General features: G+C 51.3%; 2 protein-coding genes across 2 annotated transcripts in view; both read right to left on the bottom strand.

Annotated features, from left to right (window-relative positions):
• Nucleotides 1–1,361: 1,361 nt before the first annotated feature.
• On the bottom strand, nt 1,362–8,624 carry CCDC134 (coiled-coil domain containing 134). The gene is made up of 7 exons (XM_051637299.1): nt 8,550–8,624; nt 4,333–4,450; nt 3,392–3,513; nt 3,075–3,159; nt 2,650–2,831; nt 2,322–2,393; nt 1,362–1,935 (listed from the first exon to the last, which is right to left on the bottom strand). Exons 2-7 carry the CDS (start codon nt 4,433–4,435, stop codon nt 1,810–1,812), a joined length of 690 nt encoding a protein of 229 aa, XP_051493259.1. The 5' UTR covers nt 4,436–4,450; nt 8,550–8,624; the 3' UTR covers nt 1,362–1,809.
• Nucleotides 8,625–9,025: 401 nt separating this feature from the next.
• Nucleotides 9,026–24,733, bottom strand: part of MEI1 (meiotic double-stranded break formation protein 1) — a 39,341-nt gene continuing 23,633 nt past the window's right edge. Inside the window, exons 20-29 of the mRNA XM_051636926.1 lie at nt 22,580–22,745; nt 20,356–20,460; nt 18,729–18,839; nt 17,961–18,142; nt 15,478–15,559; nt 14,877–15,082; nt 14,059–14,140; nt 12,491–12,597; nt 10,832–10,963; nt 9,026–10,476 (exon numbers count right to left, since the gene is read on the bottom strand). Of these exons, the coding sequence (XP_051492886.1) occupies nt 10,174–10,476; nt 10,832–10,963; nt 12,491–12,597; nt 14,059–14,140; nt 14,877–15,082; nt 15,478–15,559; nt 17,961–18,142; nt 18,729–18,839; nt 20,356–20,460; nt 22,580–22,745 (1,476 nt within the window). The 3' untranslated portion in view covers nt 9,026–10,173. The remainder of the gene's footprint in view (nt 10,477–10,831; nt 10,964–12,490; nt 12,598–14,058; nt 14,141–14,876; nt 15,083–15,477; nt 15,560–17,960; nt 18,143–18,728; nt 18,840–20,355; nt 20,461–22,579; nt 22,746–24,733) is intronic.

Here is a 24,733-nt window from a genome sequence, read left to right as displayed (position 1 = left end):
GGCGCTCGCTCAGGCGGAGGCAGCCGGCGAGCGCCGTCCACCCGCCGCCATCTTGGGCCGCCCCGGCCGGCCGGCGGCCCCGCCCCCCTCCCCCCGCACCTGCCCCGCCGCCCGGGCTGGGCGGCGCGCGCGCCCCGCGCCGCGGTGTCGTTGTCAATGAGACCAGGTCGCCCCCGGCCAATCGGCGGCCGCGGCGGCGCGTGGGGTGATGGCGCGTCAGCGATCAGCAGCTCATTAGCATCCCCGGCCCCGCCCCCCCGCCTCGTCGGAATATTCATGAGGGGGGCGGGGCCGGCGGCGGCGCGCCGCGGACGCGGGTGGGAGCGGGAGCGGGGCTGGCACCCCCTCCCTGCCCACGCGGCACCCGGGGGAGGGGAGGGGAGCGCAGAGGGCACGGCTGGCACCCCCGAGCCCCCAGGGCCGCTGAAGGAGGAGGGAGGGAAGGGCCCAGGTGGAAGGCGACGGCGGGGTTCGTGTGTGCACCCCTTCCCCCCCCGCTTAGCATCTCCATCCCTCGACAGCTCCCCACGGAGCTCCCTCACAGGGGCCGGACCCGATACCCGCTCCCACCAGGAACAGGAGCAAGGACCTGTCTTCTTTTATTTACAAAAAAAAAAAAGTCAATTTTATTCAAGAAAAACAAAACACACGCTCATTGCCACCCCCCGCCCCAGCCACTGGAAGGACCTGGCTCTGCAGTTAAAAACCAGGACGTTTCCCCGTTTTCCCGAAGGCCGCGGTGCTCCCAGCCTGGCACAGCCCACCCGCCTCTTGGGGCCAGTCCCTCTGGAAAAGCTTTTTCTGGTGCGAGTTCATCGGCAACCATGAGAGAATGGGCAGGGGTTGTTGCGCAGGGTCCCGGGGCCAGGCTAGCCCCTCACCCCTGCTCCCACCACAGCCCCAACGCCCCACAGAGGGTTGCAGCCCATTGGAACCCACACTGGAGGGGTGAGAGGGTAGGACGGTACGGGCTGGGCATGGGGTGTAGGTCAGGCTCACGGGGATTCAGGGCTGGTTCTTCAGCACCTTCAGCATCAGCAGTGCTTGCATGATGGGCACACAGCAGCTGCAAAGAGGGCCAAGAGCTGAAATTCCCCCCTTCCCGAAATTTCACTGTGTGTTTGCAGCCCTGCGGTAGCTGCCCAGGACAGTGGGATACCCGTCGGGCCGGGAACAGGCACCACTGGCCTTTCCAACAACAGCTGACCGATGAAACTCCAGCGGCTTGGTAAACAGACACTGGAAAGAGGGGAGAGATGATCTGGCAGAGGTAGTGGCTGGGCAGAGATCAGGTACAACCAGGTGGGAGGGTGCCGATGAGATCATCGGCTTAAAAAAAACAACAACCCAAAACACTCAAAACTGAGAGAAGCAGCATTGCTCATGAGGCTGTGCGGTGTGACGTGCTCCCCAGCCCACCCACGACGGAGGAGGCGCATTCAGCACGGGACACCCTGTGCCGTGGAGGGGAGGGCTCCCCGTGGGGCTCAGCTGCAGCACGTGCCCCTTGCTCTACCCCTTCGAGGGGGGCAGCACCCCAGCCAGCCCAGTCAATGGCCCTGCTGCCTTCCCAGCTGTGCTTGGCTCTGCGGAAGGGGTCTCCCACTTCAGTTCTCCGCAGCCCTGCGAGGACAACCCACTGACACCGCAGCCCAGCCCCTGCCGAACAAAAGGGAAAGGCAACAAAACAAAACCCGTGGCACAAATGGAAAGGGGACCACCGAGCACTGCCCCATGGCTGCCGAGAGGGGGCAAGGGGCTCCATGTCCTGGCAGTGTCACCCCCACCACGAGGCATAAGCCCCAGGCGCTACAGCTCTGACTGCGAGCGGGAGATGCGTGGGCCCTTGCGGATCTCCTTCCGCTTCTCCTCCTTCTTCCTCCGCTTCTCCTCCTCCCGCAGCGCCTTCTGGAAGGTGTCGGCACTGGGGAAAAACTGCGGGGTGACAGCAAGGGGGGTCAGCACAGGGGAGGCCCTGCAGCCTCACAGAGGTACCAACCCACCCCAAACCCACTGAAGCCACTGCGCCAGCCCCATGGTGCCAGGGGGGACTTGAGGTCAGATGTAGCACAAGGCAAATGGGGTCCTGGTGCTCCCATGGGGCAGGTGGCCACAGGAGATGGAAGATGGTGCCAGGCACCCAAAACCCACCACAGCCCAGCTGGAGAATTTGATGCACACGTTTTGGCCAAGCTTCCTCCATGCTGGGGGTTTTTGACTGTTCCCCACCAAGGTGCCTGTTCCCTTCCCCAGCTGGCTGCTCAGAGCCATAACGAGGATGGAGAAGCCCACAGGGTGAGCCAGTGGCGTTGCCATCTTACCTCTGAGTGGTCTGTTTTAAAGGGATTGCGGTAATCAGGTGATTTTTCGCTGATTCCCAGCTCCTGAGCCATCTGCACAGCAAAGTTGAGACTGTGTCGGGGAGTGGTGCCTCTCACCCTACATCCCCCTATGACCAGGGTCCCCTCCTCCCCATCAGCCCCCTCTATGCTCTTCCCCCACCCCTCAGCCCAATGACATCCCTCAGACATGGGGTACACTCCCCCTGCCCTCTGCCTGTCCCTCTGTCCCTCCTTTTACCCCAAAGACCTGATCCCCCAGACCCAGCAGCAGAGAAAGGACACAACAGTGGGGGAGCGGGGGTCATACCAGACCCAGGACTTGGGAGTGGGGTCCCTGCTCGAACACGCCCGTCAGGTTGCAGAAGCCAATGCCCCAGCGGATCAGGCTGTTCCAGTTGGAGTTGCGGTCAAAGTAGTGGTGCACGATCTTGGGGAAGCGCAGGACGACGTCCCCGAAGAAGGCGGTGTTCTCCACCACGTGGGAGTACGCTGCAGGGACAGCCACTCACCCCATCAGCATCCCAGCATGGGGGCCCCGCCAGGACTGGGGACTGCCCCATACAAGCTGGTCAGAGAGGCAGCAACAGGGTTCTCAAAAGACAGGGACCAGCCCAGCTCTAGTCTGGATAACTGTGGGTTTCGTACCTATCCCAGTGCCAGTCCCAGAAGCAATGCTGGTGATGTACCAGAGCACTGGAAAAAGGAAGGGGATAAGGACCGTAGCAAACCTACCATCCTTTATCTTCTCGTCCTGAGGGAAAGGCCCATCAGGAGGCACGTCGGCAGCGATGAGAACAGCCCGGGAGTCCTCCAGCACCTGCCAAGTCCTCAGTTACCATCCCATCCCGACAACCCTTCCCTGTGCACCGCACCCTAGGGGTGCTGCCCCAGCCACCACACTTGAAAGCCCACGGCGTCCTCCCTTCAGGTCCTAAATTTCACCTGCCCGCCCAGCTCTTCTCTTTGACCCCCTGGAGGCCCTGGCCTTCCCCGCCCTCCCTGGCCCCATGGCACACTGAGCTTGGAGGGCAGCCTGCATTATGGCTCACTTTGAACAGTCCCTTGAGCATGATGTCAATGATTTTGTACTGCTGGTTGATGTCATTGAGCTCGATCAGGTTCTTCAGTGCATTCATCTGGTCCTTGCGCTTCACCTCAAACAGCTTCTTGTCTGCACTGCTGTCAAGGGTGCCACCAGCACACTCCCACCATACTCCCACTATGGTCCCATTCTCCCCCTCCGCCAGGCACTTGGCACCATTTCAGCCCCCCCAGTTTTCCACAGGGTGCCTGAGGACTGGTGGGCAACACCTGAGCCAGGGTGAAACACAGTTTTCCACTGAGCCCCTTCACCTGGACAGCCCAGTGAGGTGCTTAACAACACTGGGTGCTTGTGGGGAGCCTGCTGCTCTGGCTGATGGGCTGGAGGAGGAACATGAACTGTCACCTTCCCCATACGTGTCTCCACAAGCACACATGTTAAATGTATTTTTATACTTTGCCTGTTCACTGGGGGATGCTGTTGTGTGCTAGGAAGGGCTTGCATTAGCCCACCTCTTTGTGGGCACTAAATGCCTATGGCACAGAGGAGACTAAGCACTGCAAGCCCAGATAACCCTGAAGCACTGAGACCCACACGCATGCTCTACCACCTGGCTGATTACACCGCTCCTGAGAGTGGACCAGGAGACATGCTCCATGCCCAGCATGGTGGAGCAGAAAGGAAAAGCACTGTGCTTGAGAGGATGACAGGCCCTGCCAGAAAACCCTGGACTCAAGCACCCGGTTAGCAAACCCAGGAGCTCAGCTAAAGCCTTGTCTACAGAAGAGCAAAGAGGCCACTGCCCAGCAGTTCTGAGTCCTGTCTCTTCCACGCCTCTGTGCCCCCTTCTGTGGTCTCTGACCCTTTCCCCACAGAGGAGCTCCCTCCAGCTTCAGCAGGCTCAAGTGTGCACATAGGACACCAGGGTCAGGCTGCAGAAAAGGATACAGATTTCCAAGCCAGAGTCCACCCTCTGCTTTTCCAGATCTGCGAAGCTGCCCCGGGACAGCAGCAGCGCCAGCAGAAAGGGGCAGATGAAGAGAAAATCCATGTTGACCACTGCAGCCTGGAACAAAATGGACGAACAAAACCAATGACCAGACAAGGAGACTTACCACAGGCAGAAGTCACATGAGCCTCTCAGGACTGATAGTACCAGGGTTCTTGCCTGCCTCTCCCTTGTCCCTGTGAGGGTTTTGAGGGAGACAGTGTCCAGAGCAGGGCCATAGGGTGATGCTGCAGCCAAGCCACTCTCCACTGTGGGGGAAGCCCTGGCCTCCCCCTTCTCTCTACCTGCCTCTACAGCTGGCTGGGCACCAGCTGGGCCCCCAGGGATCTGACTGAGCACTGACCCAGCAGAAAAATTAAGTCCTACCCTTTCTCCCAAAAAAACACAGCTAGCTTTTTGCTGGGTTTGCGAGTTAGAACAGTGCAGCAACTGAAGCAGCTGGGCCAAAGAGAGAAGGAGAATTGCCAAGGGGCTGAAGTCCACCTCTCCTTCAAGGACCAGGCTTGACCACTTCTGCTGTCTCACTTCACCTCTTTGGGTGCTGGTTCCTGGGACCTTTGCCCACACTAAAAGCCAGGTGCCAGATGTGGGCCCTATGCCACAAAGCAGCAGTTGGGTGACCTGGCAATAACTGCCCCCTGACCCCAAGTGCATCTCTCCCCAGGTAGGGCCTGAGGCTCTGCAGGGATGCAGCTGGGCAGAGCTGCTCCTGGCCATGCGGGTCCCTTGAACAGAGACAACATGCAAAAGACAGGCCAGAGGAGAAGGTCTGTGAGAACAAGGTCAATGGGACGGCCTGGACCTCAAAAAGGAGAGCAGCACCTCAGCTTCCAGGCTGCGGGACTCAAGGCAGCCTGTCCCCAGGGAAGAGATTTCCACTAAGCCAAGCAGCGGCTGCCAGCAATTACAGAAGCAGCAGCAGCAGTTCCTTCAGAGCTGCTGAGCCACCTCCTGCTCCTGACGGAAAGGAAGATGTGTTAAGGCCACCAGAGCCACCCTCATCCCTGCAGCCCCGCTCCCCTCTCGAGCCTGAGTTCCCCTTCCTAGCTGAGCCTCTCTCTGCGATGCCCTAACACTGGGAACAGAAGTAAATCCCTTCTCCACACCAAATCCGTGGGCGTTGTTTTGTGTTGTTGCTTGTTTGTTTTTTTTTCTCTTACTGTTTTCTCTTTTTAAACAATTTGTTCAACATCAGAGGCACAGTGGGCAGCACCAGCAGCTCTCCCACCAGCCCTGTGAGGAGCCGCAGCAGCTCCAGCCCTGCACCTCCTGCTGAGGCTGAGCCAAGCGCCCTCGCACCCTGGGGTGGGCAGGGACACGGCACCAGGCAAACACAAGAAACCCTCTGCATGAATTTGCTGTCCTGCTTTGCAAAAGCAGAGTACTAACTACAAGCTCTACTAAAAGTAGAGTAACTACAAGCAGTGTCACAGAGGAAGACACAGCTGCCCTCCATGTGGGCTCAACGTCACAACCTGTGTTTTGGATGCAATGCAGAGCCAGGACAGCAGCACAAGCCTCCCGTGCCAGGCCCAGAATTTGTCCTCTCTGACCACTGTGGCATGAGGCTTATGGTATATTCCAGCCCCCTGAAGGTCACAAAGTACACCAATGAGCTGAAGCTGTAAGGTGAAAATCTTCAACCTGGGAAAGCAGGTACTTTGCTGCACCCACCAGCCTGATCAGCTTCCAAGATACTGCTTCACCCCACCAAAAACCATGACCCAAGGGCTTGAGGCCTGGCTCAGCAAGGGAGAGTGGATCCCCACTCTGCAGAGCCCCCCGCAGCTGTTCTCAGCCTCACAGGCTCCTGGGGAGGAGGATGAGCAGTGACTCAAAAGCACCAACTTGCAACTGCCCTGGGACCTGGGCCCTGTTCACCTCAAAGGACAAGGCTGACTATTTGCCATGCTCGTGAAGAATTGCAGAAAGACCTTGGAGGCAGCTAGTGGCCTCCAGACAAGGCTGAATGGCAAACAGCAGAAATGCTGCCTGCCAAAAGCTCTGTCACACTGCCCACAGCACTCCCAGCATGTGTGGTCATGGCCAGGGCTCCTGCATCCCCAACAGCCAACATGGGAGCTGGGTGGCCAGAGGATACCCTGCAGCATCTCCAAGCAGGAAGATGTTGAGCTGCAAAAAAACCCACTTGGGCAGCAGCAGAGGAAAGCATGGCTCTTGGCTGAAGCAGTTGCCAGCCAGCTGGCTGCTGCAGCAGAAAGCCCACCAGCCTGCCTGGCTGCCCTCAAGTGTTAGAACAGAGATGGGCTTTTCCAGAGACATGACAGCAGATGCTGTGGTAGAGACAGTGTTTCCAATGAAAATGTTTGTAATGATTCTACAAATCCTCCTGCAGCAGCGCTACAGGTTATGCCATGGGATAAGGTCGGAAGAAGAGGCCTGGAGAACTGCACCATACCAGAAGCCCATCACCTTTTCATCTGACCCCTTCCCTGCTGACATTCATCCTCACATCAAAGCTACTGATGTCAACAGCTACACTGTTGTCCATCAGGGCTGAAACACACCAGTGAAAATGAAGCAGGAGCCAGCTGTTGCCCTCACCCATAGGGAAAGTAAGGCTGCTGGTGCCACCTGGGACCACCTTTATCTTATTTCCCTTTGCTGCCCTGCCCATTTCACCCTATTTTAACAGTAGAGGACATTCCTTCCTCTCCATACATAAGCACAGGGATGCCAAAGCTTCTTGCAGATGTTCTCCCTTGCTTTCCCTACCAACCCTCTCTCATGTCTTCACACTCACTGAGGGACGAGATGAGACAGAAACACTGCAGAGCTGCTCCTCCCTGAACTGGTAACTCTCAAAGCTGGCTTTGCCTGGTGCTCCCAGAGCAATCTGGGGAGCCAGGGCCTGGCCTGATGCTACAGATGGGAAGGAGTTTCCACCAATGTTCCCCCAAAGCCCTGGCCAGCTGGTTGCTTCAGCAGAAAGCTCACCAGTCTGTCTCGCGGTCTCCCATCCTCTTAATTTAGATGTGTTTTTCCAAAGACACAATAACAGATGCTGCATTATAGATGGTTAGTACTTTCCATTAAAATGTTTTTAATGACTTTATAAATTCTCCTGCAGGAGCCTGAACAGAGCATCCCTGGGATTTATTTGCTTAATGAGCTCACATGCTGCCACACTTCGGTTCCTGGGAGGGACTTTCGCAGGACCCCCCCTTCCCCTCTGCAGGGCGCTGAAACACAGGAAGAATAGCATCATCAGCCAGGTTGCCCCAGGATTACACCATGGCTACACAAGGAACGAAAACCTCCCACCCCACAAATCCGTCCCAGAAATGCTCCTCTGTCAGCCAGATGAGGATTAATCTCATCACAGCTGAACCAAAAGCTTCAGAAGCGAAACACAGGCTGCTCAAACTTCTTCTGCCAGGGCATTTCTGTCCAGGGCTTACAGGACCAGGTGCTTCAGTGAAACAGCAGCCGTTCACATCTGCTAACCTCAAAAGCCCCTTAGCCACCAAAACCAAGTCGCACACATGGTAGGGATGCCCGCCAGCCGGGGCTAGGTAGCCCCAACCAAAACCGGCGAGTGGCTGTGATTTCCACCAGGGACGGATCCGTTCCAGCCCACCTCCGCGTCTCTCATCCCGCTGGAGCGGGTCAGCGGCACCCCCAGGGGCTGCGGGCACAGGGAGACGGGGATTCTCCTTCAAGCACCGCTGAAACTAACGGCAGTCGCCCTGGGACGAAGAGGTGAAAATCGGCTGAGCCGAGACCCCCCCCCCCGGCCGCGCAGTGGGAAACCCACCCGGAGCTGCGTGGAGCAGCGGCAGCACATGAGGGGATGCCAAGCCCCGGCGCTGCCGGCCCCGCACGCCCGCCTCCTCCCCGGGCGGGAGCGAGGGGCTCGGAGGAGGAAGAGCAGGCGGCGATGGCAGAGCCCTTCGGGCAAGGGCGAAGGTCCAGCGAGGCACCCCCGGGCCGCCCTCCCCGCACCGCTCATCGGCCACCCGGGATGCGGGGCTTCACCCCGTCCCTCCGGGCCGCCCCCCACTCGCCGTCCTGCCCGCCCGCGCCCCCGAAGGTCCCCGGGCTGTCCCCGCCAAGACCCCCCCCCCCAGGAGCGGAGGGCGGCCGGCTCACCCCGGCCCTCTCCCGCAGGCTGCGCAGCCGGTCCCCCCCTCACCTGCGGGCCGGCTGCCGGTACCGGGCTCGGCGCTCAGCCCCGCCGCGCTGCCATGCCGTGCCGCTGCTTCCCCGCTCCGCCCCGCCGTGTCACTTCCTGAGCTCCCGCCCCGCCCCGCCACCGGCACCGCTGCCGGCCCCGCCGACCCTCCCGCGGTCCATGCGGGTGCGGGAGCCCCGGCTGGGGCTGGAGGAGCCGGGCACCGCGCCCGGCTGTCCCCGCTTGCGGAAGGGTTATCCCCCCTCCCGCCCCAGCTCTGCGAGGGAAGGAACCTCGTTAGTTGAAGGGTTGGGAGGCAACAGGTAGGTGGGGAGCTAGGGCTGCAGCCTCGGGGATCGTCCCTAAGCTGGAGGATCATCCTCTTCCGTGGAACCTGCCGCCCGTGCACGACGTCGTTTTCAGCAGGCAGGTGTGGATTTTGGTAACTGAAAAGCATCAACCAAGCTTCACCCCACGCAGAAAAAGAAACGAGGAGCCATTTTGGTAACTGGGCTTTATAAGTGATTTCAACAAACCTTTCTCTGAAAAATGAGCTACTAATTACTTCCATCGTCCATCTTGTCTCTACTCACTGGGAATAAAACAGGATGGGGTCTCCTGTTCCGTTCTTGGCTTTGTTCCTCTGCTGCATGCGCCGAATCTTCTCATTTCAGTCTCCAATGTGTGAGAGGGACACTGCCACACCACCCAGACATCTGTCATTGATGGCATGAGCGGAAACTGAAGGGAAGGCATGGCTGGAACTCCAGCCTGCTATGGGAATTCCCACAGTTGACACAATGCTGACAGGTTTTCATTACTAAATCAACCCTCCCCCAAGCCATGGAACTCCCCCCGCTCCCCAACAGGTGTGAGATACACCCATGTGGGTGAACCTGAATAAAGTTCTGTCTTGACAAAATTAATGTCAAAGCTTGTTTGCTACCAGAGACTTTTGTCTTCTGTGTTCATGACCATCCCATTCAGGTAGCCACCACTGTTGCTCTTTGACCATATCCAAAACCCCTCATAACAACCAAGACTTGAAGGTTTCTTCATATGTGGAAAACATAGAGGCCACTTTAGCAACATAACACCATCTCCTGTCCACCTTCTCTCACCCCCATACAGATAAGCAAAGGCACTGGAGAAGAACTTCCTGGGGCTGGATAGTCTCCATCTGGACAACTTGTGCTCTGAGCATCCCACCCCAAAGCAGTAGTGGGGTAAGCACAAGGAGACAGCTTCTTGGAGACAACAAGCACCTCACCCAATTCATACCCTGCACATGGCTGATGACAGTGTCCCACACTGGAGGAAGTCCCCACCCCAACAGGAAATCACTGCCAGGGCCACTTCCACCACTGCTACCCGGCTGAGGCAACGCAGGGTGATGAAAACAGGAAGGCAAAAGCAGATAGTTTGAGAAACAAACAAATACTGCAGTCAGGCTCCCTCCCTCTCCACAGGTAATCTGGGACTGGGCCCTGCCTCCCACCCATGGAGAAGAGGAGGATTCAGTTCTCAACACAGGCCAAGCAGAACATAAGTTGGTAACTCAGCTCAGCAGTTTCTGAATGCTCACTGTGCTTTGGAAGTGCTGAAGTCATCTTTGGGTTTCCATGACTTCAAAGGCACACTGGCACTAATTAGCACGCAGACCCAGGTTAAGTGATTGTTCGTCCTCCAGGGAAATCAGTACAGGGATCGTTACTGCTTTGAAGTCACAGGCTCCCTGGCCTGCTCCCCTTTCATCACACCACACCTCTACCATACAGATGAAGGCAATCCCAGCAGAGAGACCCATCTTGCATCCCAAATGCCTCCTCATTTCCAGCAAAGGATACACAATGTCCTGATGTTTCACACAAGTGCTTCTCTGTCCCAGGAGGCGCTCCAGCAAGGTCTGAATGGCCCCTGCCTCCACCTGGCAGTGACTGCTCTGAATCTGAGCAGTCAGAAGAAAGAATGACTTCCAGACCAAAAGGAAACTGTTGGGCTTGTTCCTTCAAACCTCCCTCCCTCTTCCCCACACAGAGCAATTAGACCTTCAAACTTGTGATCTGGGGAGAATCAAGGAGCCCCCAATATAATGACACAATTTAGGCAGCTGCTGGCATCTCTGTATGTCATTCTGATTTCACCATACATCCCTCAGGGCAGCAGGCCAAGCTAGCAGCTGTAGGCTCCTTCTTCATCTTACTATAACCTCCTCAATGGAAGTTTATGGCTCCCCATCAAAAGCTAAATCAACCCCTCAGGGATTTCCTTCTCTTTTTCCAAGGCAGTCACCACTCTCTTACCTGACAAAGGAAGAGATGAAGAGCATGAGATGTGGCTGCAGGCAGCTCTGCTAAGTTGGCTTCTGCTGCCTCCTGGAGAATCTGGCTAATATCTTTTTGAGAAATAATATTGCTGCTCTGGTATCTCAGAAACTTGAACAAAGGAGAAGAAAAAAGAGGCATTAAATAGTGAAAGACCCACAGACTCCAACAGTGACTCATGTCCTGGAAAGACCTCTTCCATGAAATTAAATGCTGCAACACCTTAACCACAGGCCTGATTTTTATATCCCTTTTTATATCACTTCTAATAGAATCAGTGTGATGGTGGTACTCTGATTTATAACCAGACTTATTTTGCTTTAGGTCAGTGTCCTGGTTTGAGCCAGGATGAAGCCAACTTTCATTTTACTGAGTTTTTTTCCTTCAGTAAGCTTTTTAAACTAGTAACAGAGTGTTCCAACTAAGGCTGATAACAGTGGAATGTATTTCTAACTGCTGGGTCTTCAAGGTCACACCTTCACTCTGCCGGCTCAGACACTACGGTGAGATCTATGACCCCCCCGTAGGAGGCTGGGTTAGACAGACAGCAAAACTGGCCAGAGATATTCCATTCCCTGTATCTATGTAAGCTCAGAGGAAGGTCAGAGATCACAGAAAACAACTTCCTTCCTGCTTCTTCCCTTCTCTTCCATCCATGGCTGGCATCCGGGGAGGACTCCATCCATTCAGCACCACTGACCCCCAGGCTTGAGCTTTCCTGACCCTCATCACTCTGTGCTTTCTCTGACAGCAGTCCAGGATTTTTCCAGACTGTTCACAGCTAAGGAGAGTGCTGTGGGAGTTGCTGGGGGGAGGCAAGAGGCTTTTGCACATATCTGAACATATCTGCATGTAATTGTATATATATTTTCTTACATCATTAGTGTTTAATTAAAGCTATGTAGTTTGGTTTTCAATCCAGCAAAGTCTCTCTCTTTTTCTCTCTCTCCTTCCCTACCTGGGTTGGAGGGGAAAGGGATCAAGAGCATTGTTGTCGGACCCAAGTCAAAGGGTGACAGTCAGGAAGGAAATTAATTAGGTAACCTTTAAAATGTGAAATAAGAGTAACAAAGCTTCACAGACCCATCATGTATTTGGAAGGGGAAGGTTCACATTAATAACCCCTTCCTCTCACCCACTGCTATGAGGGCTTTATCTTCAGTATTGATAAGTAGGATGACATTCCCTCCTTTGCTCACAGGCCCCAGGTACAGCAGGGTAATAGGTTACAGTAACTGAAAAGACAGGACTGTACAGTTAAAGACAGGGAGACGAGACCTGATGCCAAACAGAGCTCTGCTCTCCAAAGCAACATGCTCCCTGACTGGCAACAGCAGTTGCATGTTCTCTGTAGGTTTCCCCTCTCATCCCCAGGGGTCCTAGATGATATAAATAAATGCTACAAACACCAGAAGAACAGGACGTGCTCAGCAACAGCAGTCAGTTTTTGCAGGGTGTGGAAGGGAAGTTCACTTGAAAGTATCATTATTACAGGGCACAACTATAGTGACAGACAAAGCCATGGCAGTCTCTGAGACCATGTGTGCGCGCAGGGGTAAGTTCCAATAACTGATCCACAGGGCACTTGTACCAACATACTGGAAAAAATGGAGAACGCCCTCCCCTTCCCCTGCTCACCAAAGTCATCAGCCTGAGAACTTCTGGCTGCAGAAGGGACTTCTGGCCCCCATGGAGCAGTGTGAAGAGCAGGAATCGGTGCCAGGGCTGTGAAGCAACATGTAGAGCTGGGAGAGAAGGAGAGGTCAATCAAAGACAGCTTTCATGTCGGCCAAGTGACAGGCTGGACCTGGATATGGACAGTCTTCAGTACTGACCCCCAGTTTTCTCTTCCAGACCCCACACTGTGAAACACTATGGGGATATTTTGCCCTTGTTCTTACTTGCTTTTTAATCTGTCACTCTTTGGCCAAGAGCTTAGTCATAAGGACAAAAGCTTAATAGCTTTTTAAAACAGAAAATACATTTTGTCCATCTTTTTTTTGTGTCGGTACAAGAAAAGAAACCTTCTCCGGGGGTGCGTGTCACAAAATAGTAAGGGGATATCTTTAGCCAGGGTTTTAAAAATAATAGCCTCTGGTTTCAATATAAGGACAAGTTTCCTGACCATGGGTTTTATTTAGCTGCAGAATACTCTGGGGAATTAAGAAAGACCTACAACATTAGATGCACAAACCAAGGCTGGATCCGCATCAGAGTGTGTTCTACAGGGACCAGCCAGGCTGGTGGCAGCAAAGTGTCAGGTTCAGCTGTTGCTGAAGCAGCATTTAATTAGCTTACTCCCAAATTAGTGGAACTTTCCCATAACATGGCACTTTGTTTGTTTGTTTGTTTTTAACCCAGCCTTTTCATACCTTCCCTTCAGCTACTGGCTGTCATTCATCGGCAGTATTGCATTTTCTTTCAACCACTTCCTCTCTCCCACCAATGTCCAGCTTGTCTGGTGTTCAGTCACTCCACCCCTTCTTTCTCAGTGCTTAAATGACTGTACTGAACAGGTCAGGGTACAGAGAACTTGCTGTCTCTCTTTTAAGATCAGAGCCAGTACCTGGACTTTGTGGCAGAAGCCTGATAATAAACAGAAGGGTCTATTCTTCCCCTGACTGTACAAGGCTGTCATGTTATGCTATATTGCTAACATGGTATACATTGGGTCTGGCATGGACCCTGGAAACCAAGGTCTGCCTTTGCCCCTGGAAATCTGGAATTTCCAGCTTCTATTCCCTAAGGCTGCCCAGTATCCTGCTCTTCCATCCCCTCCCTCAGGGCCAAATTGTGACCAACACTTTCCATGTGGAAGACGTATCTTATTCAGATCCTGTCTCTCCTGTATTTATGGTCCAAAGGTTTGCTACAATTGCCTTGGAAGTCAAAGACTATTTCTACACCCCCTCCATTCCTAAACCTTTAACTCTTACCACATGGGAAGGTGGGGAATAACTTTTTTTTTTCCTCCTGGAAAGCATCCTGGTGTCCAGATTCAAAGTGAGGGTTCATGCCTGCAGGGGAGCCAGGCACTGTGATTTCAACCCACAAAGCATATGTTTAATTTTAGACATAAAATAATTTTTCTTATTTGGCATAAACTCATTAAGCATCTGCTCCGGGCTGCTACTGGATGGAGATCAAAGAGTTCAGAATCACTTCAGGAGGGAAACCTGGGAGAAGAGAGACCAGGAAGACTTTACCAACATCCTGGTTCTTCGCATACAGGTACTCCACTAAAGTTTCCAGGCAGGCAACTACAGCTTGAGAGAGCAGCAAGTCTTTCTGGAATACCAAGAGGGAGAAAAAAAGAAGACGAAAAACGGTCAACAGCTATTGCAAGAGAGAAATTAATAAAGTGGCAGGATCTGAAGAGAATGCAACACAGGAAAATAACACCCTTCATCTCCTTCACAGGATGCAACGTGCTGCAAATTACCTGTCACGTCAAGAAGCCAGACAAAGGCACAACTACTTATTCTGAGACTAAAAAAAATATTAAGTAACAGCCTCCAAAGAATAAAGATGGGAGCCCAACATTGCTCGAGAGTCAAATGTAAGCTGATGTATTATCCCCTGGAGCCCAACATCACTAGAGCAAGTTAAATTTACAGTGATGTACTACCTCCCAAAGCACCTTGCCAGGGGTGTGGGGGAGAAATTGGGATTTGTTCCACTTTTCCCACCTCTGTCCCTATGGGTGTGGCATCCCTGCAGAGCAGGAAATGGGAAAACAGAGATCATCATTAGTGCACAGAGTTTCAGCTATCCAGTTCAGCAGCAGGGAGTACTGCATAGCTTCATTCACCTCCTTTCTCACTGCCTCGTGCTGCAGAAAGGACACTTTTCCTCCTCATCATCATATGTCTGAAAGGGGTGGAAAATGCAGACAGAAGCAAAAAAAAAAAAAAAAAAAAAGGCTGCCCCATAGGTTCTGAGAGAGGGTGGGTTCTGCTCAGGTCAGCGTACCTGCGTGAAGCCCAAAACACCGGTGGTGTTCTGAAAGTCGTGTTTGACATACCTGCAACTGGACATGCACCAAAAGGTTCTGCAGACTGACAACAAGTGAGAAGACCTGCTGCGTGGCCAAGGGGTGTAGGGCAGCATCCTGCAGTGGTGATGGCTGTGGTTGCACAGCACCTTGGGCTGTGTTTTGGCCAACGACCACCAGCAGAGAGGAGGAGAAGTTCTGTTGCAGGATAGCTCTCAGGAATTGCATGATGCTCACTAGACAGGGAGCAGCTTATTAGTGTGTGTCAGTGATTTCCTCTCCCTCTCAGTGATTTGGTCTTAAGGACCCAGTGGAATTGCCCAGCAGCTGCTGACAGATGCAAGCAGGAATGGCAACATGAGTTCCCTTGTTTGCCTCCTCCCTGTGAGACACTATCCCCGTTCACACTCAGTTCCAGATGTCACTGCCAACTTCTAAGGAAGATTTGTCCAAACACTCCAGACCTTTCCCTTTTGCCCTTTCTCACCACCAGTTACAAATGGACCAAAGCTTCCACATTCCCACCAGCACCTGCACTATCCCATCCCATGGTCATCAGTTCTCCCTTGTTGCCTGTAGCATAGTACTAGCAGCTGCTTCCAGTCAAATCCCCATAATGGCTACAAAATACCTAACAGGAGTATTGGCTTCTTTCTCCTGAAGATGACTGCATCCAGGACTTTTGTTAGGTCCAGAGAGAGAGTCTGGTGAACCTAGAGGAGAATGAAATACAAGAGAATAAATGGTGCTGGTTTGGACCAGGTAAAAAGCTCCCTTAAATCCTTTCAGTCCTTAGACATGACCCCCTGATGAACACTGAAAAACAATGGAACAGCAAGAGGGTTTCAGGAGTCTGATCCAGAAGGGAGAGTCACATCACCGGGCCCTTAAGTTTCACTCACCACCAGTTGCTAGCCCTGTACAGCTTCCAAACCACAGAGCAACTTGTGAGCCTGTCTCACGCTTACTACTCCCTGCAGGCCCTCTGGCACATGGCTGGCAGCCTGCCGAGCACATGGGGAGGCAGCAACAGCCAACACCAAACACGGCTGTACCTTAGCCCCGCAGCCAGTTAGCAGGATTGAGGAGCCAGGCAGCCAAAAGTCAGCAGTGATGACAAGAATCTGGCCCTGTCTGAGGAAGATGGGAAGCCTGCAGAGAGCCCAGGACTAGGAACTATGGCATGGGTGAGGGAGACAGGGCAGGTCAGGGACTTGGGAACTGGGGAAACAGGAAAGGTGGGCTTGAGAGGGCAGTCTGCAATACACTGCTTCCCTCACAGAGCAGCCATTCAGCAGTGATGCCATAAAGCCCTAGAAGGGTTCAAGCTCTCCAGTAAGGTAGAGGGAAGGGAGGGCAGGCATAGGGACCACAGGGCTGATTCCTTCAAACTGTCTTTTGAAGAGAAAAATGGGAGAGCTAAGATTATCTCCCACAACAGGGTGGCAGTGGTTACCTGTCAAGGAACTGACAAGCCAAAGCCTTTAATAGCCTACTGCCCCTGCCCCATGTTTATCCACGGGCTTCTGCTAAAGCCAATAGCAGCAACACAGTTAACACACAAGTTTGCTATGCTCAAACCCTCACTATTAACACCAGCCTGATATGAATGTGGCCATTTCTCAGAGCCTTTGTTGCCCTCTAAAAAAACTGCAGGCCTGGGGAGACAGCCTGGCATCAAATCACATTTGCAGCCACAAAGGCCAAAGGCTCTCTTACAAGGGCCTTCAGGATGCTTTGTGCAGCTTCAGCTATACTAAGCAGCAGAAAGCAGCAAAAGAAGTAAGTCTTCCTCTTATCCCCTCTCCCTCCCTCGCAGCAGGAGATAAGAAAAACTGAAGCTTAGAAATGCTGAAGATCAGAAATGCTGAAGCATCCTTGAACCACTTCATTTGCCATCTGCATCTGTAGTTTCCCCACCTCTGATGCAAGAAGGATTCTGGATTGCAGGTCTTAGCACATCAAGCCAATAGGGTATTGATGAAGCCAAACAACAGGCTTATAAGCCACTAAATGTTTGCACATCAAGGATCGATATGAGCTAAGAGTCACTCCCAGAAGATAAAGCTCAACACTCGCCACTAGAATTTAGGCACAACACTGACCACCCAGACACAGCCCTGACTTGGAAGCTGAGGAAGTAAATTGTGCTCAGCAGTTGATAGAGCAGGGACAGGCAGGTCTTGCTATGCATTCACATCACTGGCATTCCACAGAAGTCCCATGCTGTAAGACCTAAGCAGAGACAGCACATCCATGAAGCAACAGGTACAGACTGCCTGGGTTGGCCTTTTGGAAAATGTCTTCCCTCAGCATTACAAAACTAACCCTTGTCTCTCTGTGCAGGTGTATGCCTGTAATGTGATTTTACCTTCTGTGAATAGGTGCACTGGGTCCCAAAGCACATACTCTGCTGGACATAACTGCAAAAGCAGAGTTCACCAGCTTATGACACACTGTATAACTCCATATAAAGCCAGGGAGAGAGGCCTGGGTAGATACTTCAAAAGGAAACGTTATCCTCTCCTGCTGGCATTAAGAATTGCTTGCCTCAAAGTTGTAATGCCAGCACCAGTTGACAACTCCAGCTTAGCTCTCTTGTCAGGCTGCAAAGCATCAAATGTAATGACAGCTGCCCACATTCATAGGAGCTTGCTAATATTGAATACTTACTTGCCAATAATAGATTCAGGTTTTGACTGTTCCACTATTGATCATTTTAGCACTAAAAAAAGCAGTTTACAACATGGGAGCTTTTTCTCCTACCCACAGCCTTCCTTTGAGACAGGCCTTAAAATTTATTTTGTTCTGTCCCAAAGAGGAAAGTGATTTGCATCAGAAGGGCTGGGTGTGCATTTTCCCCCCAGGATTCCTGCCCCTCTCTAACTGTCCAACGATTTGGGTCTCAGCCTTCAGCAACACACTAGTTTCCAGTCCCACTGGAGAAGTGCAGCAGGAAATAACTTGTGGGCAGTAACAAAAGAGCAACCAAGGCAAGCAGATTCCAGGCCAAAGCAAACCACTTTCCTCTGCTAATGAAGGTGGGTTCTTTTGTTTTGTTTTGTTTTCAAGGCTTAGCCATTTCCTGGACCTGAACACTGGAGTGGTTCTAACCTCGGTATTGTAGCGATGCTGATAAAGTAAGAGGGATGCAACCAACAGCCACCCAGAGCACAGCAAGGCATCCTCAGGTGATAGGCAAGCAGGTTCAGAGGAAGGGGACCGCAACCAGGTGCATTCCAAGACCTTCTGCAGGAGCTCCAGCAAGGACACATTGGAGAGCAGCACAGCCACCGCTGTGTGGGAGAAAGACAGAGAGGCTGATGAGACGGCACAGGTTAAACCAGCCTGACAAGCAGAAGGGAAGTGCAGAGCACACCCCTGCTGCAGTGAGGCAGCCCCAGCTGCCACAGCTCATCAGAGTAAGGCTGTCCAGCTATGCTGGTATTCATCTCCCACAGCACAAGTGACCACTCAGCAAGCTAATGAAATTACCAGCCTTCAGCTAACACAGCCGGAAGGTTGGCTAGAGCTGTTCTGTATTATTGTTCAGGTTTTTTGAATCATGGCAACAGAGGGACATTTTGAACAAAGCACCAAAGCCCCACTGCTGTGTTTTATGAACAGGAAAAATACAGTGGTTCTGTGTCTCAGCAGCCAATTCCCAAATCATCAGAAGGCAGCAAAACCTAAACAAAAAAAAAAAAATCAACCTGAAAAACATCATCCCAAAGAGAAAATGGTCTTTGTTAAATGTAATGTTGTGTCTGGAAGGGGAAAAATCCACCTTCCCTGCTGAAAACAGTTTTAGAATACAGTCTCTGATGGCCAAGCTACAACTTCACTGAGATTAATTTAGCAATCAATACAGTCTTGACTCACCTCTCTGTTGACTACAAGGTGTTGTCTGATGAAGGCTCCAGTACAGAAAATTCAGGGATGGCTGCAGGAGGTCAGTGTCCCTTGGACTGCACTTCCCACAGAGATTACTAACTGAAAACAAAAGAACGTGCATAACACAGATACCAACACTGCAGTGCACCTCAGCACAAGAAAGAAGTCATTCAGTGGGGAGACAATTCAGATAAGAGCAACACAACCTGAAGTGAAAATAAACAGAGCATGGTACAGATCTAGGGATAGGCATCTGCCCTGGAGTGTTTGCTCTAAACAGGACTATGTGGTGGAGGATGATAACAGAGAAGGAGGAACAGAAAAAGGGTATTAAAGGGTGAAGATCACTTTGGGCAGTAGTGAATCCAAGAGCAACAGACTATAAGTTACCTGTTTCCACAGAGTGAGTTTGATCCTAATACCAGGTCAATCATAAAGAGCCATGTGTCTGTCTCATGTGGTGACCAGACTTGGGAAGGCATGGAGAGCTCACCAACTCTGTTCACACTAGGAATAAATGCTCCACATTTGCTGTAAGCACCGAACACTTAGGAACAATATTTAGCAAGGATTTGGCAGGGAAATCCAGGACTGCAAGGCTCAGCAAAACTGTCATAAGAGATCTTCTGAAGAGCTTAAAGTCTGAGTAAGCAATTCTCAAAACCCACACATTAATATGTCTCCCCATGCCCCTTCCATCTACAAGCTGGTTTCACATTGGCCTCATCAGAGGAGAGTGACCTGCACACCCACCCCTGAAGGAGATAGCCTGGGAGCCAGGCAGGGAATGAAGGGGGTGGCTGGGGCAGGGAGAGAGTTGTGCTGAAAAATACAGAAATGTCTGAGAAACACTGCTTCTTTATAAGGGCAACACAGGCAGCCCCAAGACATGGAACACTGGAAACTGAAGGGGACAGTTCTTCAAAGTCTACTGGAGAGATCAATTTTTCAGAGCAGGGAAGAGATGAGTGGATGGATCAGCTGAACTTCCCTCTTTTTTCACAGTCTGTGTGAATCTCCAGTAGGTAAGTAAGAAGGGAGAAGTCACCAGGTCACGGTATGGAGAGTAAACAAACAGCCTTTTCTTTTATGTCTCTGGGGTGGAGCAGGCAAAGTCCTGTGGATGGCTGGGACCCATGTACTCTGGACTCACCTTCCAGGGAGAGCCCAGGTTCACTGGACTGCTGGGTCTTGGATGGGTGGTTCACAGGACACCCCTATGGCCTGAACCCCAAAGGAGTGTGCTATCAAGTCTGGATGGGGAAAGATGTTTCAGGAAGCACATCATCAACACTATCATGTGCCAAGTAAAAAACAGTCAGAGACCCTGAAATCATGTCACGGCCAGGAAAATACTTCAGCTGCCCTGTGAGGTTTAGGACAACAAATGTATTGTAAAAGCAAGAGGCAGAGAAACTGGGTTTTGTTGACTGAACACCTGGTAACCAGGGCTCTTTATAATGCTCTGGCTATGAAAGTATCTCAAAGCAACAATAATTGTAATGCTAGGTACACCTTCTCTCAAGGGACAAAGAGCCAGCACCTAATCATCATATGGATCAATTAACAAACACAGATCAAAGCCCCCTGGGAGAAGATGGACACACAGACTCACCCTGGTGAAGCAGCTTGAAGTCTGTACTGTCCAGCTCCCTCACACCCTTGCTCCGCAGCTGCACCAGGAAAAGGAGGTTCAGCAAAACAGGCAGGTTTCTGTTAGCTAAGAAGAGCACAACACCTGAGCTTGTCAGTGAACTCTAAGCTGTGGCACCTTACAGTGTAACAAGAATTGTTAATTTTCTGGCTCAGCAGTAAGGGTGGGTTAGGGGAAGAAGTATTCCCCCCTCACACAAACACACATACACGCTCCCAAAGTAATTCTCTCTACAGTCCCCTCTGGATCAGGCTCCCTTTCTGCCACTGTGGGTTGGCTTGAAACACATGGTGGGTCCTGCCCACACTGCTCTAGGGGCAACTAGAAAAGAGGGAGAGAAAGGAAGCTAGTGTCTTTTACACCCTTGGTGAACCATGTACAGGGTTGAACATGAACAGGGGCACGGTCACCGCACATTCAAATTGACAGGTCTAACAAGCTAGAAAGTTACCAGCTCTTTGCCCTCCTCCCATCTACTTGATCACCACTGGCAGCCCATGTTCTGGCAGCAGCCCAGCACCTCAGAGCACTCAGCTGCACAGCATTTGTTCTCCAACATCTTACGAGGCTGGAGAAAGCTGTCCATCCCACTCCACAGGGCGGAGCAGAGACAGGCCTCTGGTGAGAGCCCCACAGGGCAGGCCTGTCCACAAGGAGAACAGAGGTGCTCAGCCCACCAAATCCCCATGGCAACCTCCTCCCTGGTGTGTTCACTCTTCTGCAGTGCTGTAAACAGGTAAAGACTTCACATTGTGTATAGCCATGCCTACAGCAAGCAACTATCACCTCCAGAAAATGTCTTCACAAAGGCTCAGGAGTTCTCAGTTTTTAGGAGAAAACATTATGGGTATCTTTAATGTTAACATATTTTTGATAGAGTCCCACTGTTGGGCCTTCTTGTTGTCCAAGAGCAGGCTGCTGTTTGAACTGGGATGCAGATCCCCTGGACTTTTCTGTCCCAGACTTCTTCCCAGTCTGTGTGTTGGGAGACAAGAGAGTTCTGTCTCCAGAATACATCTAGTGTGATTTTCTGGATGTTTCTGCCAGTAACTCAGCTAATGCCTTCAAGATGCAGTATGGGGATATTAGACACAACAGAAGGGCTCAAATCTTGCTACAGCCCCTCTAGCCCAGTGTCCTGTCTCCACTAACAGCAGCCTGGGGAAAAGGTCTGACTCCTGCAAACAGTAAATGGACAGTCTACCTCCCCACAGCTCCTAGCACCCCTACATCAGTGACAGAAGGACACCATAACTTTCAGTAGGCACTATCCCAACCACGATCAGACCTGGCAGATGCCAACATTGCCTTCTTTATCTTTAACCCTGCAGCCTCATGCTCTACCATGCTCCTGCTTTCAACCTACCTCTTCTCCAGCCTACTGACAAGATAAGGCAAAACCACTTTCCCTCTTGTTGCATCTATCCCAAATGTTGCACAGCAAAACACCCCAAACACAGCAGGGCTGTTACAACCGTCAGTGGTCACCTCAGGAACAAACAAAAGCTGGGCCTCTCTCCCAGGGGAGCCAAGGACATCCTAGCACTGCTCCCTTTTCCAGTTCAAGCTCACAAATTGCTTTGCACAGCACTGTTCACAATGGGAGAACAGTCCCACCTCCACAGACAGGACTGGTAAGGAAAACAGAGGTTTACCCCCCAGTCACAACTCTGCTAAATCTTTGAGATGTTGAATAGAATTATGGAATCTGGTAATGCCACAGTTCCTATTTGGAGATCAATATCATGAATTATTCAAACAATCTCTGCTCCCAGTGCCTGTGCCCTGGGAGCTGAGTGTACTCAGGCACACCAAACTGTTTTGCACAGAGAAAAGGCAAAAAGGAGGATGTGTTTCAGTCACCAGCTGAGCTCCTCTTCAAGCTGGGAGATTTACCAACACAGCTCTCCACTTGAAGACTCATGGCAGTATAAGAAAACCCTGCCTTGGTTTAACAATCACAGTGTGAAACCAGAACAACCTAAATCAAAAAAAGACACTCCAAACCAAAAACCTCTGGAAAAGGAAATTAAATCAGGACAGTTCTGTCCATAAATTTCCTCACAGATAAAAGTACTGAAGCTACATCAGCAGTTCAAAACCACGTTATCCCAGACTGCATCCCTTCAGTCATCCACCCTGCTCGTAGACCTTACAGCAAGACCAAGTCACAGAGGTGAGTCACCTTGTAAGGAGGCTGAGCTGCTCTCTACCAGCAGCTGCTGCAGAATCTGTAGGAACTGACTCCGGAGCAGGTCACAGACAGGGACATCCTCATTTCTTTCCAGGAAGGTCCTTAGAGTCATCAACACCTTCCAAGCCACCTCCACAGGGCTTGAGCAGACCAGGTCCTGCAAGGGAAGAAGCACACACATTACCTTTCTGCCCTGATTAGGCAGAAGTCACTGCTATTTAATACCATTATGCTAATCTAGTACCTTGGTGCTAATAAAGCCCTGTTCAGATGAAGTGTGTCCTGATTAAAGAGAGAACTGAATGAAGCAGACAGACTTTCATCTGATAGGCAACTCTGAATAATATCCCGTTTAAAGCATCAGTTTGGCTGTCTAACTCTCATCCAGCACACATGCAAAGGTAACATACATTTAAGGTCAAGGTTTTAGATAAGTGATATCCTAAAGCCAGAGCACCGAGCTTCTGGCACTTCTGCTCTCCTTGTTGTTCAGAAGAATCAGGTTGGATATTAAAGATGCTTACCTAAAATCAAGTTTATGAGTCAGTCCATAGTTACTCATTTTCAGCAGACTGGCAGTCTTGTATCTGCAGTAGCAACTTAAGAGCTAAACTGTATGAAATGTACATAAACCAGACAAGCAATCACTCCATCATGGAAAATGGAAGAGTCGTGTACACAGCATTCAGCCCACGAGCCTGGTTCTTGACTACGGAGCTCTGTCTGGAGTCTCTGAGCTGAATTCCACAGCCAGTGTGTGTGTATATATACATATAAGTATTATTTGAGCATACTTCTATTGTTAAGGTGTTTAACATAAAAATCATCTGCACAACAGGTACAGGTGCAGTTCCATAAAGATCAGGCAGAAAATGCCTGGTCATCCTGACATCATATGATCATCTCAACATGTATTTTATCAGCACTACCTTTCCTCTCCTCCCCCAGTAGTCTTGGCTACTGCTCCTCTCCTCCCCCAGTAGTCTTGGCTACTGCATTGCAAATGGTACAGCTTAAAAGAGGTAAACAGAAAACTGGCCTCAGCAACTAAGCCTACAGCCTGCCAGGACAGCCTACTGCCTTTTCCAGCTAACTTCTCCCATCACACAGTAGTCATGCATCCAGACTGGGATGATGGGAGAGAAAATGGCTGTGGAACCCCAAACTCAAGGAAAGCAGTTAAGGTAAGAACATGCTGCCTGTGCCAGGAAAACCCCTCCAGTTCTGAGCCTGATTCCTGCCTACACCTGAGATTTTCAGGAATAAGGGCAGGAAGCTGTCTCAGCTCCACTGACACAGATCTGTTCCATATGACACTCAGGAATGTAATCTAATGTCAGCCAGCCTATCTCCATTCTCTGAGCCAGCACCTCAGATCTGGAGCATCAAGAATACAAGTGGAACAGTGTGTGATCATGACCACTTTCACAACCACTTTCACCCCAGATGAACACACACACCACAGAATGGCACTAACCAAGGGCCACAGTTTTCCTGGTCCCGGTAAATGCATCACTGTGTTAACATCTTCCTTCTCACTCAGGAGCTCAAGGTCTCAGAAGAAGGCACGAACCATCTGTTCTCTCTAATCCCAACAATTATTAAAAGCTGATAAGCAAATAAATAATCCTTGGAAGGACATTCATTTCTGTTTCAATGTAACATGCAGAGGCCTTTCCATTTTACTAGTGCATCCTCAGGCCGAGGTTATTCACCTCATAAGTTTTGTTTACATCTGACAGTACATTTATCCCAGGATATTGCATGGTTTTATTAGCCCATCTAAATTCAGATTGATTATGCTCTTCCCCAACTGAAAGGTGAATTGGCAAAGCCTGTGATTTATTGCAACTCACTTTAAAAGACCGGGACAGAGCTAAATTAATTTCTGCAAGAGCACATGGTAAGACAGAATAGGGAAAGCAGCAATGCTGTACCATTTAGGGAAGGAGCCACTGATTCTCTTTTGTTAATTGATAGACCTGTGATGTACACATCTGCTTTAGTTTATGGAGTGATAGGTTCCAGCACTACTGCCAAAGGTAACAGCACAGACAAGTTTCATGGGACACTTCTCCTTCATTTGTATTGAAATGTCAACTCATTGATCACATTACTAATGCTCTGCAATGGCATCACATGCCT

This window comes from Apus apus, chromosome 1 (assembly GCF_020740795.1).
Source record: "Apus apus isolate bApuApu2 chromosome 1, bApuApu2.pri.cur, whole genome shotgun sequence".
Classification (NCBI taxonomy): domain Eukaryota; kingdom Metazoa; phylum Chordata; class Aves; order Apodiformes; family Apodidae; genus Apus; species Apus apus.
Note: the sequence above shows the minus strand (reverse complement) of the source record. Positions and strands in the feature narration are given on the sequence as shown.

What these genes read in the sequence shown, in the direction of transcription:
- CCDC134 (XM_051637299.1), bottom strand. Translation starts at nt 4,435, where the DNA reads ATGGATTTTCTCTTCATCTGCCCCTTTCTGCTGGCGCTGCTGCTGTCC. An exon ending in TGCTCAAGGGACTGTTCAAA is followed by an intron (nt 3,160 to 3,391) that starts GTGAGCCATAAT and finishes AGGACTTGGCAG; the next exon opens with GTGCTGGAGGACTCCCGGGC. An exon ending in ACTCCCAAGTCCTGGGTCTG is followed by an intron (nt 2,394 to 2,649) that starts GTATGACCCCCG and finishes TTTGCTGTGCAG; the next exon opens with ATGGCTCAGGAGCTGGGAAT.